General features: G+C 38.5%; 1 protein-coding gene across 8 annotated transcripts in view; it reads left to right on the top strand.

Annotated features, from left to right (window-relative positions):
• Positions 1-3,445: 3,445 nt before the first annotated feature.
• LOC120730169 (inositol hexakisphosphate and diphosphoinositol-pentakisphosphate kinase 2-like) overlaps positions 3,446-17,003 on the top strand; it is a 47,163-nt gene continuing 33,605 nt past the window's right edge. For 6 of the 8 annotated variants that reach the window (XM_040026359.1, XM_040026362.1, XM_040026361.1 and 3 more), the window contains exons 1-3: positions 3,446-3,647; positions 14,075-14,612; positions 16,237-16,432. In XM_040026359.1, coding sequence (XP_039882293.1) covers positions 14,541-14,612; positions 16,237-16,432 — 268 coding nt within the window. In that variant the 5' untranslated portion in view covers positions 3,446-3,647; positions 14,075-14,540. Of the gene's footprint in view, positions 3,648-4,665; positions 6,213-14,074; positions 14,613-16,236; positions 16,433-17,003 lie in introns of those variants that run through there. The other 2 variants (XM_040026363.1, XM_040026358.1) reach the window with 2 other exon arrangements.

Below are 17,003 nucleotides of genomic sequence, written 5' to 3'. Positions count from 1 at the left end.
ATATTTTAGCTGACAGCCTTGTGGAACAAAGTGAAATTAAAAATCTTTGTGTGTTATATAACTCAAAGCATGCAATCCATCCTTCCATCCATGAAATAATGAAGGAGGAGGAATACTTCCATATTCTTTAATTTCACCTCAAATCCACAGCTAGATAGTTGACACTTAGACACAGCTGGATGCTTCAACAGGACGATGATCCCAAACGCAGATCAAAATCGGTTCAGGACTAGATAAAGTAGGCTAGCATTAAACTTTTGGAGTGGCACAACCAATGCCCCCAACTGAACCCTATTGAAAATGAGGAGATTATGGTTAAAAGCTGGGTCTGTGCAAGGAAACTAACTGAGAAGAGTCATTAAATATTCACCCGACATTAATGCCAGAAGCCCGCGGATGGCTACCAAAAGTGTCTGGTCGAGGTGCCACTTGGTAAGGGACTCTTAATTAAATATTAGTGGAGGTGTAAATGTGAGCCTGGCCTGCCAACAAAGGAAGAGACGAGGAGGAAAGTGTGTCAGGAGGCATCAAGAGAGAAGGAAACGCAGTAATAGTAGAGACTCTAAATGTAGGGACGATGCCTGGTAAAGGGAGGCAGTTGGGTGATGTGATTCAGGTTAAAATGTGTTTTAAATCTGCACCACTGCTTTTTGTCATGAAATTACATCCCACCTACACCCTCATCTTTTTTCTACTGCAGAAACAAAAGTCGGATTTAGGCTTTTAATGAAAAGTCCTTCTGTTAATAATAAAACAACTACATTATTATTACTGGTATTTTTATAGTTGTTTTTGGGATTACTGTGATGAAATGTAGGAGCCCAAAATGGTCTAAACTCACTTATGAGAACAACACAGGCTACATGTGTGTGACAGAGATGGAGACAGATGCAAGAGGAAAGCATCAAGGAACAGAATGAGTGAGGGTGGATGAAATTCATGGGATCAACCATCCACAGCAATGGACAGTGGACAAGAGAGGTGAAGATGAGACTGCAGGCAGGGTGGAGTGGGTGGAGATGTCAGAGGTTATTTGTGACAGAAAGATAGTAGCAAGAATAAAAGGAAATGTTTACAAGATGGTAGTGAGACTTGTGATGTGTGGTTTGGAGATGGTGGCACTGACAAAAATACAGGAGACTAGAGCTGGAGGAAAAGTTGAAGATGTTAAGTTATTCACTGAGAGTGACCAGGTGATTAGGAATGAGTGGAACAGCTCAGGACACAAGGTTAGAGAGCCGAGATGTAGATAGCTTGGACGTGTACAGAGGAAGGACAATATGGAGCACCAGGCAGAAGGGAAAGACAAAGACCACAAGAAGATCAGAAGATCCATGAATCTTCTCTGATCCACATATCTCCAGAAAACATTCATGGATGTAGTTAAGGAGGACATGCAGACTGTTCGTGTGAAAGAACAAGAAAGATAGGGTGAGATTCAGGCAAATGATCGACCTTTGGCGACCCCTAGAGGGAGCGGCTGGAAGAAAAAGAAGCTTTTTAAATATCTGAATTTTCATTTATGTTTTTAAGCGCAATTTTTAATTTTTGTATACTTTAAAAAATCCATTAAACAATTCTTCTATCATTGCTGTGCAGATTCTATAAAATTTTTAGACTATACCAGGGGCGATTCTAGGATCAGAGCTTTGGGCTGCCCAGCCAGGCAAGATAAACTTTACTCATCACAATGAGACGTCTTCCCTGTCTCTGTCAGTTCCTGCATCCTTAAATGTCTCCAGTTGTCCCGAGTTACCTCTGACTGTCTCCTTGGTGCATTTAAACCCCTGTTCCTCCCTGTCCTCATCGTCTGTTGTCTTCATCTCCGTTATCAGTCATCATAATTTTACCATCTCTGTGCAAGTCTGCAAATTTCTTTATTAAATCATAAGATTCTTAAATTCATCAGGTCTCTCTGTGCCTGGGTCCTCGTCACAAAACATGACATCACGGTTTTGTACATTTTAACACAATTTAATCCCCACATTTGTGAAAGAAAAGCAAAACACTTTTTTGAAAAGTCTGTAACAAAACCATCAAATCTGATAAAGGTTATTTAAATGCTGCAAATGAAGAATGGATTGGAATAAAAAAAAAAAAAATACATATCCTAACCTTAATTACTGGAGGAGAATAATGAATGGTGATCATAGTGAGTAAGAAGTAAACTGAGTGCATTTTTTTTTGTCAGAGATTCACTTTGAATGTGTATGTATAATACAATACACTCAATACACAAAAAATACACAAAATACACTCCAAAAATAGAGTCCTTGAAATGTACAAAATATTGATAAAAAATGATAAAAATGGAGGCAACTTTGCCTATGGTACAATGTATGAAAAGAACTTTACTGCAGATACTACTACGGCTCTGCAGATTTTTTCTTTTATTTTAACCTATGTCGCTGCACCTTGAGGTTGGCAAATCTGTCTGTCACTTTTTGGTGGTCAACTCTCTCAAGCAGTTTAACAGTTTCTGTTGTCCCTGTCACTGTTCCCTGTCTGTTTCCTTACCTGTTTCTTCCTGACCTTGTGCTTCCTCCTCACGTTCCTCCCTTTCCTCTCTCCCTCTTTGGACTGACAATCATACACAAATAGATTGTATTCAATTACATGAAAAAATTACATTAATTTGAAAAAAATAAATATTATTAAGATCACTAATAAAAAAAAAGTCCTCTCTTAGTGTACTTTCAACCAAAAGGCAAATAACCAAACCACATGTACATCTAATAAAATATATAAATATTGAAACACTGATCCAACATTATCCTTTATTGATGGATCATTTGTTCTTTCATTTTTACCTGAATGTTGTTCCTGGGTTTAATATCGGCACATGCACATATGACAAAATAAGCAGCTTCTCTTATTCCATTTCAAACAAGAACGTGGCAACAACAGTAGGCTAAAACAATTTTAAGTTTTAGATTTTAAATAGGCTATATAAATTTCAATGGGAGCAAGAAAGAAACATGGTCTGACTCCTACCTAACCTAACTATATAAAGAGTAACTGAAGGTTAAATGCAGCTAATATGTCCTGTGTTAAGCCAGGCACTTACACCTCCTCTCTGCTGTATCTCAGCCACCATCGCTCTGGCAGGTGCTAGAGCCAGAGTAGGGGAGAGCCGAGCTGGAACAAACCATTTTGGGAGGGGGGGGTATCTATACTATTTTTGTTAAAATGTTACGTCTCAACCAAGTACTGTATGCTTTTTATATTTTTATAAGTGTGTCACACAAACAGCAAATATTGTCAAAAAAAGTAAGAAATCTTTGGGGGTGCTTTGATTTATTTTGCTGAAGCACCCCCCAAAAATGGGCTAAAATCGCCCCTGGACTATACCCTTTTATTCATCTCACCTTGTCTGCAGCGATGCACAATTTGGCCGCTAGGTGGGAGTAACGTCACAGCTTTGACAAACGATACCTTCCGAATAAAAAAGGAGAAAAAAAGGAAGGAAGCAGCAGCAGCAAAGCGCCAGCACTGACCTCACGTGAACTTAAAATGTCGTTTACAACTTCACAGGCAGTTCAGAAGTAAAGAGAGAGGTAGTAGCCGTTTCCCTTCAGCTCGGGTCAGTCAGCGGAAACAAGGAAGTGAGCAGCTGACTGACTTCCAGTTGTTTTCTGCTGCCGCTGGTAAGACTTGTTCACTTTAACGCTTTGTGTTGTCTCGTCGCGGCGGAGCCGTGTGTTCGGAGAAAGTGTGGGTGTGTGTTTTCTTTTTGTTTGCTGGACTTTGTAGAAATTAAGAAAAGCAGCGCAGCTTTTTGTACCCGGCGTGTACGTGTGCGTGAGGGGTGCTGAGTGGTGGGCAGGCTGACGCACTGATTTGTGCGTGTATTTCGTTTCTCTTTGGAGCCACGGTCCCATTTTCTAAACCTCCAAAAGCCTCATTCATTGTTTTTGGAGCGAAAGCGGAGGGAGACCTGTAGTGTTTGTCCCTGTTGAGGTGTGCAAAACATTTAGAGAACGAGGGATTTGCTATTGTGCAAAAGCCATAGTATCAGAACTCATCTGAACCATTTCCTGAACATGAATTCAATGTAAAACACACTGCAAAGAGACTAGGAACACGTGTGTGTGTGTGTGTGTGTGGCTTCTAACAAGGCGAATACTTGTGTCCAATGAATACGGAAATCGTTTTTTTTTTTTTTGTTATTCTAAACAAAAAATTGTTTGTCTTTATTTTTGTTTATTTATTTATTTATTATTCAATTTATTGTCGAACTATTTTGGTTCAGAAGTTGAAAAAACGAGTCAGCTGTAAACAAAGATCACAACTATTATCAGTCTGGTCCTCCGTTTGAGCATTTGGAGCACATCCTCTTGTGAAACTCTTGTGAAAAAAGGAATTTAAAAAAAGAAAAACGATCCACACAAAACCCTTCACCTAATTAAACGCTACCTGGTTCACAACAAACTATTGTTCTAACTGACGGTGTTCAACAGATCCGCATTTTTTTACATCGCTATAAAAGGATCTATTGACTCCAGACTTACCTGGAACAGTAATCAGTTGTTTTTGTCTTGGCTTTGGCCTGGTAAGTGTTACAGGGATTGGTAACGTGGATAGACAGGCTGTTTTAAAAACATTTCATTAGGCCATTTTCTTCACTTAAGATGAAAGAATATAAAACAGCCTAATGAAATGTTTTTAAAACAGCCTGTCTATCCACGTTACCAATCCCTGTAACACTTACCAGGCCAAAGCCAAGACAAAAACAACTTAAGAAATGTTGGCCACTCTTTATGTATTTTCATTTTCAGACTGAACCAAATCATCACATGCTATAACTTGTCTGGTTTTGTAATAATAAAACAAAGCTTTTGTTGAACTCAAATTAAAGTCAAAACTGTATCAAGACAGTTGGGTCAGGTCACGATTACAAAAACAGCCCTGCTGTACTTACCAACTGTATATCATATATTAAAAGACTTTGAACATTTAAAACTGTCTGAGAGCTGAGCTCTTGTTTGGGATGCATTCTCTTCTTGCTAACTGAGATGAGTTGGGCTTGATGAGCATAAAATCTGAACATCATCTTTGAACACAAAGGTTTTGTTATTTGCATCTCCTCATATAGAGAGAGAAGGTTTATTTCAAATCACACATTTCTATAGTAAATAGTTGAAAAACATGAACTTTTAATTGTTTGTCTAATACTTTGGCATTGTATATGTGACCATAGGTGAGCTCTTTATCAGTAGAAAGAGCTGTAAAAGTAATAAAAATACAGTGAAAAGTCCAAAATGTCTGCCCTCCTGCACATTTTCCAAAGCCAGCCAGTTTTTGCTGTGCTGCCTCTGGCCCCGGGCCTTATGTTTGACACCCCTGCTCAACTGGGTTCAGTGTAAGGTAGCCACACAGTTCTTTACTCACTCTTTAGGATTCCTCTGTCCTCTCACCCCTAAAGCCATTTTCAGAGCTTTTTCCTTTATGAGAAGTAAACCAGTAAAGCTGCGTAATAGTGGAAAAACCAGGTTGTGTATCTTTCAACCTAACATAAATGAACCTATTAGTTTACAGAGGTCGTGTGTCCTGCAGTAACACTCTGATAAGTGTATGTAAGTAGTGGACCTTTATACTGGCAAGCCTTTTATGGGCTCTTTTTTCCCCCAGTGAAGGCAATTTGTATTTGCATGCAAAGCTAATTGTGTGCTCAGTGCATAATAAATGTATAATCTTGTAGTGGCCGCTGTACCTGCTGTTCCACTGGCTGTGTCATAAAAACGTCACACGCATGTTATCTAGCTCTCCACGGTGATATATTTCAGGGCTGATGTTCACCTGTGCTTCAACAGGAGGCTTTATTGAATATAATAATTAACAGCTTTGTTAATGATTTAGTTGTTAACAATTTTTGGAGAACAATAACCTTTTCTTTGGACCATCTCAAAAATTATGCTTCAGTGACTCAGTAGTTTTTTGTGTTTAATAAAAGGGAGCCAATAACTATTCAATCAGTCCATGGGAAACAAATAGTCCAGCCGCACATTACGTCTCTGTATTTCTCATTTGATAGCTAATCACAGAATTGCTGATGGCTAAATTGAACTAATGACTGACTCCTCCCCGTCATTATGGCGACACCGGCGAACTGTGGCAGATTGTCTCAAAGGTTAAAAGCCTTTTATTGGAGCTGCTGATCTCCGGTGCTGCTGTGATGAGATGACTAATCCCCCCCGGACAAGGAGCTGCAGGTGACAGCTGGGAATGTTATAATTTAGCTGCCTAATTTATTTATGGGCGAGCAAGGTTTTTATTTTTCCTAGGGGAACAAAAGAACCGGCAGACTGGAGAGGATGCTGTAGTCATTTTTGTGTGTGGTGCTTTTGTTTATGTCTGTTTGTTCTGCTTTATAGAGAAACATTAACTAATGTGACTTCAGTGGAGCTTCGGTGGTACTGACAGATATAAGATTTCTATTTAGTTTAACAACAGAGAGTGATGCTCTAAAGTTCAATAAATAAATGAAATACTCTCACTTGCCACTGCATTAGGTACACCTTGCTTGTATTGGGCCCCCTTGCACCTTCAGAACTGGCCGACTCCATAATAGCATAGATTCAACAGAGATTTTGTTCCATATTGTCATGATGGTATCACACAGTTGATACAGATTTATCATCTGCACATCCAGTTTCCCTTTCCTCCGCATCTGCATCCTGCTATATTGGATTGAGATCTGGTAACTCTTGCAGTCAAAGCATGCACTTATTGGATGGTCTTTATCCCACAGCAAGATGTTATTTCTCAAATAATCCCAGCAAAATGCTTCAAAAGGCAAGCTCCAATACCCAGATCAGATGGAGAAGTTTGTTTGCTTGTGTGAATGGGTGTGATTGGGTGAATGTGGCATGTTGTATAGAGCGCTTAGGGTACTCTGGTAGAGTAGAAAAGTGCTATATAAGAATCAGTCCATTTAACATTTACCAAAAACCCTCCAGAGTCTGAGGTTCCTTTCCTCAGGGTAGCTCAGTGTCCCTGCCACAATATTAAGTTAAGTTTAAAGTTAAATAAATGTTCTACTCTATTTTTAAATATTCAGGATTTATGTAATTTATATTTAACACACTCACTCATCTCACTCAAGTCTTATTTTGTTGCCTGTTAACCATTTATTAAATCTAGACATAGGTGGTAAGCAGCGGCATTGCTTACTACCGATGTGTACGCACCGTGGATACCTCATGAATGCCAATCCAATCTTTAGTGTGCACTATACCTCGAAATATTGTAATGGCAGTGGTGCTAAGAAAGCTGATAGCAAATGCACGCGCTGCTCTCACTGAGCCTTTGCTCAGGCCCTGCCCAGTTATTTATATTAGAATAACTCTAGAATCTGGAATGCTAATTAAAACTTGCACTGCTGTGAAGTGTTTGCATTCAGGTGTTTCTGGCCGTCACGCTATATTTCGCTCTGTTCTTTAACTCTGTCTTACTGGTGGCGTGCTAAAGGTCATGACCTTGGTGTAACAAAGGCTGAATGACCTCAGGGTCACTGTCGGTTACTCACAGCAGTTATAGATGTTTATTTACAGTTTATATCTGTTAGAATTCTTTGACCCTCTGGCCAGCAAGAAGGGCTTCCACTTGCTTTACTGCGACCTGTCATCGCCTCAGAGGTCAGTAATGATAAGTTATCTTTGGGCAGTGGCTGGCCTCCCAACTCCCTGCCTTGACTCCTCCCCTTTTAGTTTGTGTGTTGCAGAAGAGGACACGGTTATTTCTGGGTACCAAGGGTAGCCAGGGTCACGTGTGGGATTCAGCTTACGTCCGTCCTGGCTAAAAGTCCAGGACACGGGAGGGACGCGTCTGCTCTTCAGCAGCCAAAGCATTTAACTGTGCCACTAAAATAATCTGCTCCGCATGTGAGTGGAAGTGACTTTAAATAAGCTCTTAGAGTCATTCAAAGACTGTGGGGCGCGTGCAGTTGGCTTATGTGCCATCACTGAGAGCTGATATGATCTGCCTCGTCTGTTCCCGACAACTTTTCCCCTGGAATCAGTGGTTTGGTACGGGTGGATGGGTCAGCATGGCAGTGGTGTTTATACCGATGAGAGATCTGGATCTGGGTTTGTGTTCTGTTTGTGGACATAACAATCTCATACATTAGCAAGCTTCTACTTTAAGCTTGGCTTCATTTCACGTATGGCTCATGGGTTTTGGCTCAGCTAAGAGGGTGTGACACATCAGCTTTGCGTACTTATTGTGTGGTCTCGGGTAACATAACAGATAAGCTGTGGCCCTACAGATGCTTATTATATCAAAATGCTTAGGCTGCAAGTCTGAACAGTTAAGCAACTGGTTTCACTATGGTTAGGCCACTTTCTTCTCACCTGAGCCACAGGTGCTGGGACTGTATCCTCACTGTCTGTCTGACTTAATTCACAAAGGTATAATGACCAAGTATATGTATATGAAAGTCGTAAACAGAAGTTTCAAAGCGAGCACTTTCATTCTGCGTCTTTTATTCTGATAAATCAGCTTTTTTTTTTTTTTTTTTCTTAAATAAACTGTCAAGTCAACTGTAATAAATTCCTTTTTTTCCTGCAATAATAAATGTAGAAAAAGTAATGTGTGTGACCTTTTTGGTGTCCGTTTGCACTTCCCAGTTTTTATGGGCGTTACTTGTACATATTGAGCTTGGAGTTTGTTTGCATTAAGTTCTGCGTTTTTTGTGAATGATGTATACCAGTTGGCTGATATTATCAGATGATTGTGGCCTTTCATAGATATACTTGCATTAATATACTGGATGTTGCTCAATATGAAAGCTTTACTGATAATTGCTAGTGGGAAGCCACATTAGCAGTGAATGGTTTGAAACTCCATTGTTTTCTGGCCATTGTTACAAGAGTGGCGATAGCGAAACAGCAGCAGCAACAAAGACGATGGCAGGCAGCAGCTCTGGGTTCCATTTCCTCGAACGCCTCTGGGAGATTAAACCTTCAGTTATGCATCAGCATGTTGTGAAGCAGTTGACTGATAACCCTGACCATAAACTTCATAGAGCAAAAATCTAAATCGGAGCGGTTGAGATCTCTAGATCTATGGACACCTAAAACAATGAATGCATTGATGAAAATACTTGGAAAAGTAGAAGATCTACACTTTAATTTAGACTTGTTCATGGTACTACATATGGTAACACATAGAACAGAGGTAATCAACTAAAACTTAACAAATTCTGGGTCAAATCTGTATCAAAACTTAAGACTGTCCAGAATATAAAGTTCCACATGCATTATCATTCAGTGAGAGGTATTCAGAAATAGCCCGGCAGTTGTGGAAGTGTCGGTAAACAAAGTACAATTCAATTATAAACTTCTACAATAAGCTGAAGGCTACTCTAATAACAAAATATTAATAAAATCTTATTTTCTCATTTCACATGTAAACTATCTCAGCTTTAGACTCTCTTTTCTCTCTATCCTTCCCCTGACTTACTTTTACAGACTTCTGCATCTCGTGCCTTTATGCAGTCTCTGTTTTCACACGCTCTCTGAGTAAAGGATTTGAGAGGTTGAGTAGTGTCACGTGGGATGAGTTATAAAGCACGTGACTTGTCTCCTGTTTCCTGTGTGCAGTCAGTGAGTGCTGCAAAGGCGAAAGAAATGGTTGCACAGATTAAAAAAACATTACTGTAAATAGGAGAAATGTTGCATAGCGTGAAACAGAACTGTGTCTGACACAATCATACTGGGGATCTTCTCACTCAGTTGCATCATGTAGACCCAAGACTAGGCAATAAAACTGCCTTAAACCATTTACAGCAGTCTGAAGCTTGAGATTTAGCTTCACGCAGGTTGCATGTCCATACACGGACATCATAAACAGTCTTTGTATGCATTTATATGATAGGTATCGAGCTGTTTGTATTTTCTATCTTAAGAATGTAAATGCTAGCTAGAGTCAAGGCCACAGTTAAATGTACACGTGACTCGATAGAGGGAAGGCCTGGCTTCTGCTTGGGCCTTGTCGTTATGGAAACAACAAGTAGCCAGACTGGCTCTTTAGAAAACAGATATTCATCTAAAAAAAAAAAAAAAAAAAAAACCTAAGCTACAGCATGGGCTCATATTTATGAAAATGACAGGATCTTTTAAAGATTTTTTTTCTATCAATTAAATGTTTAAATTCAATTGGAGGCTTAAGCTCCTCGAGTGTCTAATGAGAGTTTGCAGTGAGGATAAAGCTGGGACTGATTTCACTGATGCATCAGTCTGGCACAAAACTCTGTTTTCTCACACATCTGTCTGATGGCTGCTCTGTTTTTCTCACAGCACATTATTAGTATAAGCTTCTTTTGCTTGCTCTGTAATGACAAGGGGATTCCTCAGCACTTAATTCCTTATGTTTGATTTGGCAGGATTTTTTTATTTTAAAAATGCCAAATTCCCTTGCTGACACAATGCTGAAAGGATTTGTCTCCCACAGATTATATGTATAAGTGCAATGTCAAACATCGAGGAATGAACATGAATAGACTTAAATAGGATTTAAAAAATAGCAATGCACAATGACTGACAAATTATAGGAAAAACCTGAACCCTTGACTCCCAACAATGTAGGAATCCAATGGCTCTGGTCAGCATTATGCTGGCATGGGAGGAGTCTTCTGAAACTTATGTTACAGTATTCACATACACAAGCTGCCAAGAGATATAAATTTTGTTATCAGAACACAGGACACTATATACACATACACATTTACATAGACAAAATTAGAAAATAGTACAGCAACTAGTCTTTCAGAGTCACCAGAGATCAACTCAGCCCACCTTTCGGGGGGGTGTTGGCCTGATATAATGGATAACTCACTCCATCACCATCATCAAAACATAAAATGAAGCAAGAAAGGTGTTTCATGCTTCCTGTATGATGGTAGTTTTTTCCCCCTTTCATACTATCTACAAAAAAGCTCCTATTTATTTGGCTTTTTAGATGATTCATACAGAACTCATATTTGTATATATTAAAAATAATTACAGTTTTTTTTTTTTTTTTTTTAAATACCTCCTCTTCCATTTGGGAGGTTTTATGTATCAGGGTGTAAAAATGATCTTTTCCTTAGTTCTTAAAATACAACTTAAGATAAACTGCAACACAAGATGTCATACTGTGCCATTATTAATTTAACAAACTAGTTAAAATGCAAAAGCAATGAGTGAAAAAAAACAACAACTAGGGTAAGCACATAAATATTTGGGTGAGTAGTAGCCAGTTGCTGCTAATCAAATTCACTTGATTATCATCAGCAAGTGTTTTCACCATTTTGGCAGTTAGCAGCATTCAAATGTGTTAACAAACGATAAGGTAGAAAAATATCAGAAGTGAGAATCATTCAAGACACAAAGAGTGGACCTCCAAGCAAATTCACCCGATGTCAGAAAAACTGAAAAAACAAAAAACAACAAAAAACAAAACAAGAGCAACAGCTCAGACTCTACAGGCCACAGTTACCATGTTAAATGTTAAAGTTCATGACAGTACAATTAGAAAAAGTCTGAGCAGGAACATGGCAGCACAGCTTAGGTTTGCAAAGTTACAGCTGAACAAACCATAAGACTTGTGGGGGGTCATTCCTATTATCCAGTGCCATTTGAATCCCTGTGACAGAAGTGAAAAACTGATCATTACTTATTTCTGAAAGCTTGCCTTATACTTGTGACCCACATCTACCATAAAATGCAATTATATGTGTCAGAAATTATTTAACCAAAATCCCACACCCCCAGTTACCTTTGTTTAAGGTCAGTTACCAAGTAGGTCGGTAACAATTATCACTGTTGCAATCCCTTGCATTCACAAGGACCACAGGAAGTGTCACTCTTTTTTTTTCTTTCAAAATGGTTCACTGATGTGTTAAAGCATAACATCCCCACCCTGTGACCCTTATTTACAGTTCAAACTGATATTGTTTTTGTAATCTTGATCATATGGATGATAAACATGTTGCAAATTCTTTTGTCTTCTGTGTGTGCATTTGCATGTGTGGTTCTGCATCACATGACTTGAGCATAAAACATCTACCCTGTTAGTGCTTTGCATACTAAAATGGTAACGTGCACACACTACTGGGCAGGTTGGTCATTGATGTGATATGCATAATGTTTGAGTGTTTTTAATTTATTTTAAGCATGACTTGTAGAGGTTTACCCTATAAAACCTTTTTAGTTTGAATATTTTTCCGTGCAATCATGTAATATAAATCCTTTCATATTTTGGTATCTAAACCACAAACATGTCAGGCAGTGAGACTGCCCATGTGAGGAAGACTGTGTTAAAACTATTACAAGTTGTGTTTACACGATAATGATAGTAAATTTGAAAGGAAGTACGTCGGAATGATTTTATTTTCAATTTTTTATCCTGTGCTGTTGAAAGAATTAAAATAAGCAAGCTTTATAGCCGTTTGAGTTATGGCTCTCTCTGAAATTTGAGTATGAATAACTTCAAAAAGGTGGACTGGTAGTTCCTTTCTATGCCAGGCGCAGCTAGGAACATATTAACTTGTCATGAAATCTTTATTGTATTTAAATGTTATGCGTATGCTCTTGTTATCAAAACCAAAAGTGAATACAGGTGTCCAGGTATTTTTATTTAAATAATGTTAGAAACTCTTAAACATTTTAAAGGATTATAATTTCATTAAACAGGGTGAATTAAGCATTTCATATAGTGATGTAGTATGAGATTGTACAATTTTTTTTTTTTTTTGTTTTTGCTAAGCCCTAGCCATGAAACAAAATAGATCAAACTGCATTAAAATTTCTTTTCAATTCACATATTTTAGATTAAAGCTAGGTTGTACTTCAAAACAGATCATTCATGTTCTTTGATAATACTTATCTATTAACACCCTCTTAAAATTCATTTCAGCTGTTAGAAAACATAAATATGAAAGCGACTGTACATTCAAACCCCTTAGTAATAGAGGTGAGATTGTCTCGTAACGGGGGAAGATTTGACGTACATCACATGTGGAGAATTTGGACAGTTGTTATAGCATAATATCCTGACTTGAACAGTGTATTTTTCTAATAGTTTAACAACCCCTATTTTACATTAATTGATAAAATCATGAAAATCTTGACTTTTCTATCTACTATCTTGAAATGACACCAAATTGTAGGAGTGATCCAGTAACATCCATAGTGGAGAAAACCAAACAGAGGATATCATCAGAACCACCTCATTTCAACTGTCAAGCATGGTGGTGGAGAAGTCATGATTTGGTCGTGTTTTGCTGCCACAGGAACCATGAAAATACAACAGCACAATGATCCCAAGCATAGCTGCAAATCTACAACATAATGACTGAAAATAAGGGGGAAAAAGTCAAGGTGTTGCAATAGTCCAGTGTAGTTTTGATTTAAATGCCTTTAAGAGAGATGTGCTTAAATGAATGCCAGCGAACCTCAATTAATTGAAGCAAAGTTATAAAGATTCAAGGCCAAAATTCTCAACAACGATGTGAGAGACTGAAGTCATAGAAAATGATTACTTTAAGTTACTGTTCAAAGGCAATCTGCAAACTACTGTGTCATGGGTGTACTTAGTTTTTTTTTTTTTCTTAGTTTTTGTGCAATAAATAATGACACAGTGTAATATGTTATGTGTCATATGTTATGTGTTTTAATGGTAAATGGAATGGTTCTATAGGGACATAATTGGACTTTTCCTAATCCTGTATTTCTATTTTGGTACCTGGTCATTATTACTACATGCATTGTGAATATCTCTCGATACAAAAATATAACAATAACAAATATGTAAATGCTATTTGACTGTGGTTCAATAAATGATTGCATATAAATAAACTGCAGTTATCTCATAGGTAGAATGGCCTTTAAAATTGCAATAACCCAGTTTCATCATTGTTTTTATAGCCCTCCATTTCATTCTCAACTGGTAGATGTAACGACACTGTGCAAACTCGTAATGTTGTGTTTCACATACAGTTCTGTCTTTTTTAGCTACTGAGTGCTTCTGCTACTACCAAATACTGCTTCATTAGTCGTGCTTTTTAAAGTATTTGTGTACTGTTTGTTCCCAGGGCAAGAACAATGGTATGCAGATGTTGGCTGTGAGGTTTCCTGTGTCAAGAAGACGCTTCTGCGCTGGGACATGACTCTCTACCTCAGTCCACGTGGAGTCCACGCCATCTTTTCTACCTCTTAGGACAGCTGCTGTTGTTTTTTTTTTCTGTTTTCTTCTTTCTTTCCTACCTCAGCACATACTTTATCAAGCTTGTTATCAGCCAACAGACTTTCGTTTATGACCAGGCCTTCAAGTTTTAGTCACCCAGTCACGGTCTATCACAGTTGACTGGTTTTGTTCTTGCTTAGTAGCCACCTTCATCACAGCCTACCCCCTTCGACGGCAGGAGCAACCTGAAGGAGCCATGTCACATTGGAGTGTGTGATGTTGGAGCCCTGTGTAGGAGCAGGAAGAAAAAACAGGGTTGGAGCTGCAGAGACATTCCTCAGTTTGTGGTTGGCTATGAAAATTATCAACGTGACATGGGCCAAATGGACGCAGGCATGAAGAACGAGATGTTTCGAGAAGAGGAAATGGACGATGATGATGAGTCGGTAAGTAGCAGGTGTACAATATTAATATAGTTACTATACACTTTTACAGTGGGCAAAGAAGATCTCATTTTATTACAGAACAGGAAGCTGCAGTGTTGGACATTTTTAGGCATGAGGAAGTGACAGGGCTGGAAACTTATAAAAGTTATGTTTGGAATTGGATAATGGAAAAAGAAATGGAAACTAAAATACACAAAGAATGGCATGAGAACAGTGTAGCAGATAAACAGTGGTAAGGCTTCTGGGCCTTAGTGTCCTGTTGCTATAAATGGACTATAAAGTACTGCTTCATTAGGAGCCGTAACCTTTGTCTCCGTCTCCGTTAGCTTGGTTAATAGGATTGTGGCTGACACTATATTGTGTAGTAATCTTGTATCCAATATGTTCACCATAAATGTGATCAAGTGTCCTTCTCAGTAAAGCTTTTGTTTCTTTTCGTGTGATGTTTAATGCATTTGCAAAGCTGCAAGAACCATGATATTTTTCAGGTTTCAGAAAGGGTAATTACTGACTTAATGTTCTAATGGTCATCCAAGGTTGTTCTTCTCGCCCTGTGGGACTGTAGCGCTCATTACCCACAAGACGGGGTGTTGATGAAACTCCTATTTTAGGATCCTTATCAGATGAGGAAAAGTAATTCAAAGTTTGGCTTGAGGACAGAGTGTGCTGCAACTTAAACACCGCTCTGTCCCCTCTGCAGTGGTCCTCTTTATTATCACACTTGTAGCAGTGCTCTGAGCTGGACTTTGAACAGCTTCAGTTTGTGTTTTTTGCACTTTTCAAATATCATTTTCAGGGTTTCTTAGCCGCAGTACTAATTAACAACATAATCTATTCTTTGCCCCCCAAAAAAATCTATATTTAAATGTAATAAACAGTCAGAGGGAACTTTAAAAGCAACTGAAGGTGTCTTATTTCTCTGTCGATCACTCTGAACCCTCACTGCTCACTCATCAAGTGAACACAGAAGAAAGAGCTTGCACTGTGCTTCCAGTTGGAGACGAAGATGTCATAAATCAGTACTGTCTATAGGTTAGATGCTAATTCTTTATTGTAAAGAATTAGAGAATTAGAATTACTTAAGCTTCAGCTCACCTGATTTTTAACAGTTACTGCTTTGAAGGAGAGAGATGTCATTTGGATGTTTAGTAAAATAAATAATAACCATAATTAAAATAAAAAATAAATAAATGTGTACCCTAACAAATATCTCAATATTTAAATAATTAGGTTGATCTCTACACAACAGTGCAGATGGCTCAATGATTAGCATGCTAATGCTAATGAGACATAAAAAGCTTTAGCTTAACTTAAATTTACAGCTGTGCTGTGAACTGAAAGTTAGTGATAGTTCAGTTAATGCTGCCCACTACATGGCTTCACTATACATACTTGTATAGTGCACATTTTCCTTTTTTGATAGTATTATTGTGGGTATTACCTTAAACTGCAGCAGTTTATTCCTACTCTGCCCACTTTGCTGCTGTGATAATGTGAATTGCCCAACTGTGAAAGTAATAAAGCCCATCTTTACACTGCCCGGCCACTCAGACATGTTGTCAGGGTTAACTGACTCTTGTCTTCTCTAGCTTAACCTTCTCTGCCCTCTTCCTTGCTCCACCAGCCCTCAGAGCGACAGATTGTGGTCGGCATATGCGCGATGACAAAGAAATCCAAATCCAAGCCCATGACTCAGATCTTGGAGCGCCTTTGTAAGTTTGACTACATTGATGTGGTCATCTTTCCTGAGGAGGTCATCCTGGAGGAGCCTGTGGAGAAATGGCCCCTTTGTGATTGCCTCATCTCCTTCCACTCCAAAGGTAAAAATTGCAAACCGAAGCATCTGTTGCATGAGGAGAAATGCGAAGGTGGGAGGGAGACATGACTGGGGGATATTAGGGTTGAAACCTTACCTGGTTTAAGTTAGATTCTTCTTCCTTTTTTTTTTTTTTTTTTGTACCTAAACAAGATGAGATACTTCTCACCACAGATCAGTTCATTAGTAAACACAGGAAAAAACTGTCCTTTGTGAAGAGATCATATAGCAAGTACAGTAAAATAGTGCAACAGTAATAATTAAAAGGACTTTCTCACCATTCTGACAGAGTTTGACTTGTGAGAAACAGTAAAGTAGATCCTGTATACTTCTCATTATTTTCTGTCACACATGTAATGTGACAGTGGCATTTTCCCCAAGTTTTCAGACTTAGCATCTATGCTAAGACTTAGCATCAGACTCGCACTCACTTAGATCAAATGCTCTGCTTGATCTAAATGAGTGCAGGTATCCTTAATGAGCAAATGAGAATGCATTATGAGGCCCGTGTTATTATTTTTGCAGATGTGTCTCCACTGCAGACTGTAAATACCTGTTTATTAACCCATTTATTT

This window comes from Simochromis diagramma, unplaced genomic scaffold, assembly GCF_900408965.1.
Source record: "Simochromis diagramma unplaced genomic scaffold, fSimDia1.1 OVJJ01000293.1, whole genome shotgun sequence".
NCBI lineage: Eukaryota > Metazoa > Chordata > Actinopteri > Cichliformes > Cichlidae > Simochromis > Simochromis diagramma.
Note: the sequence above shows the minus strand (reverse complement) of the source record. Positions and strands in the feature narration are given on the sequence as shown.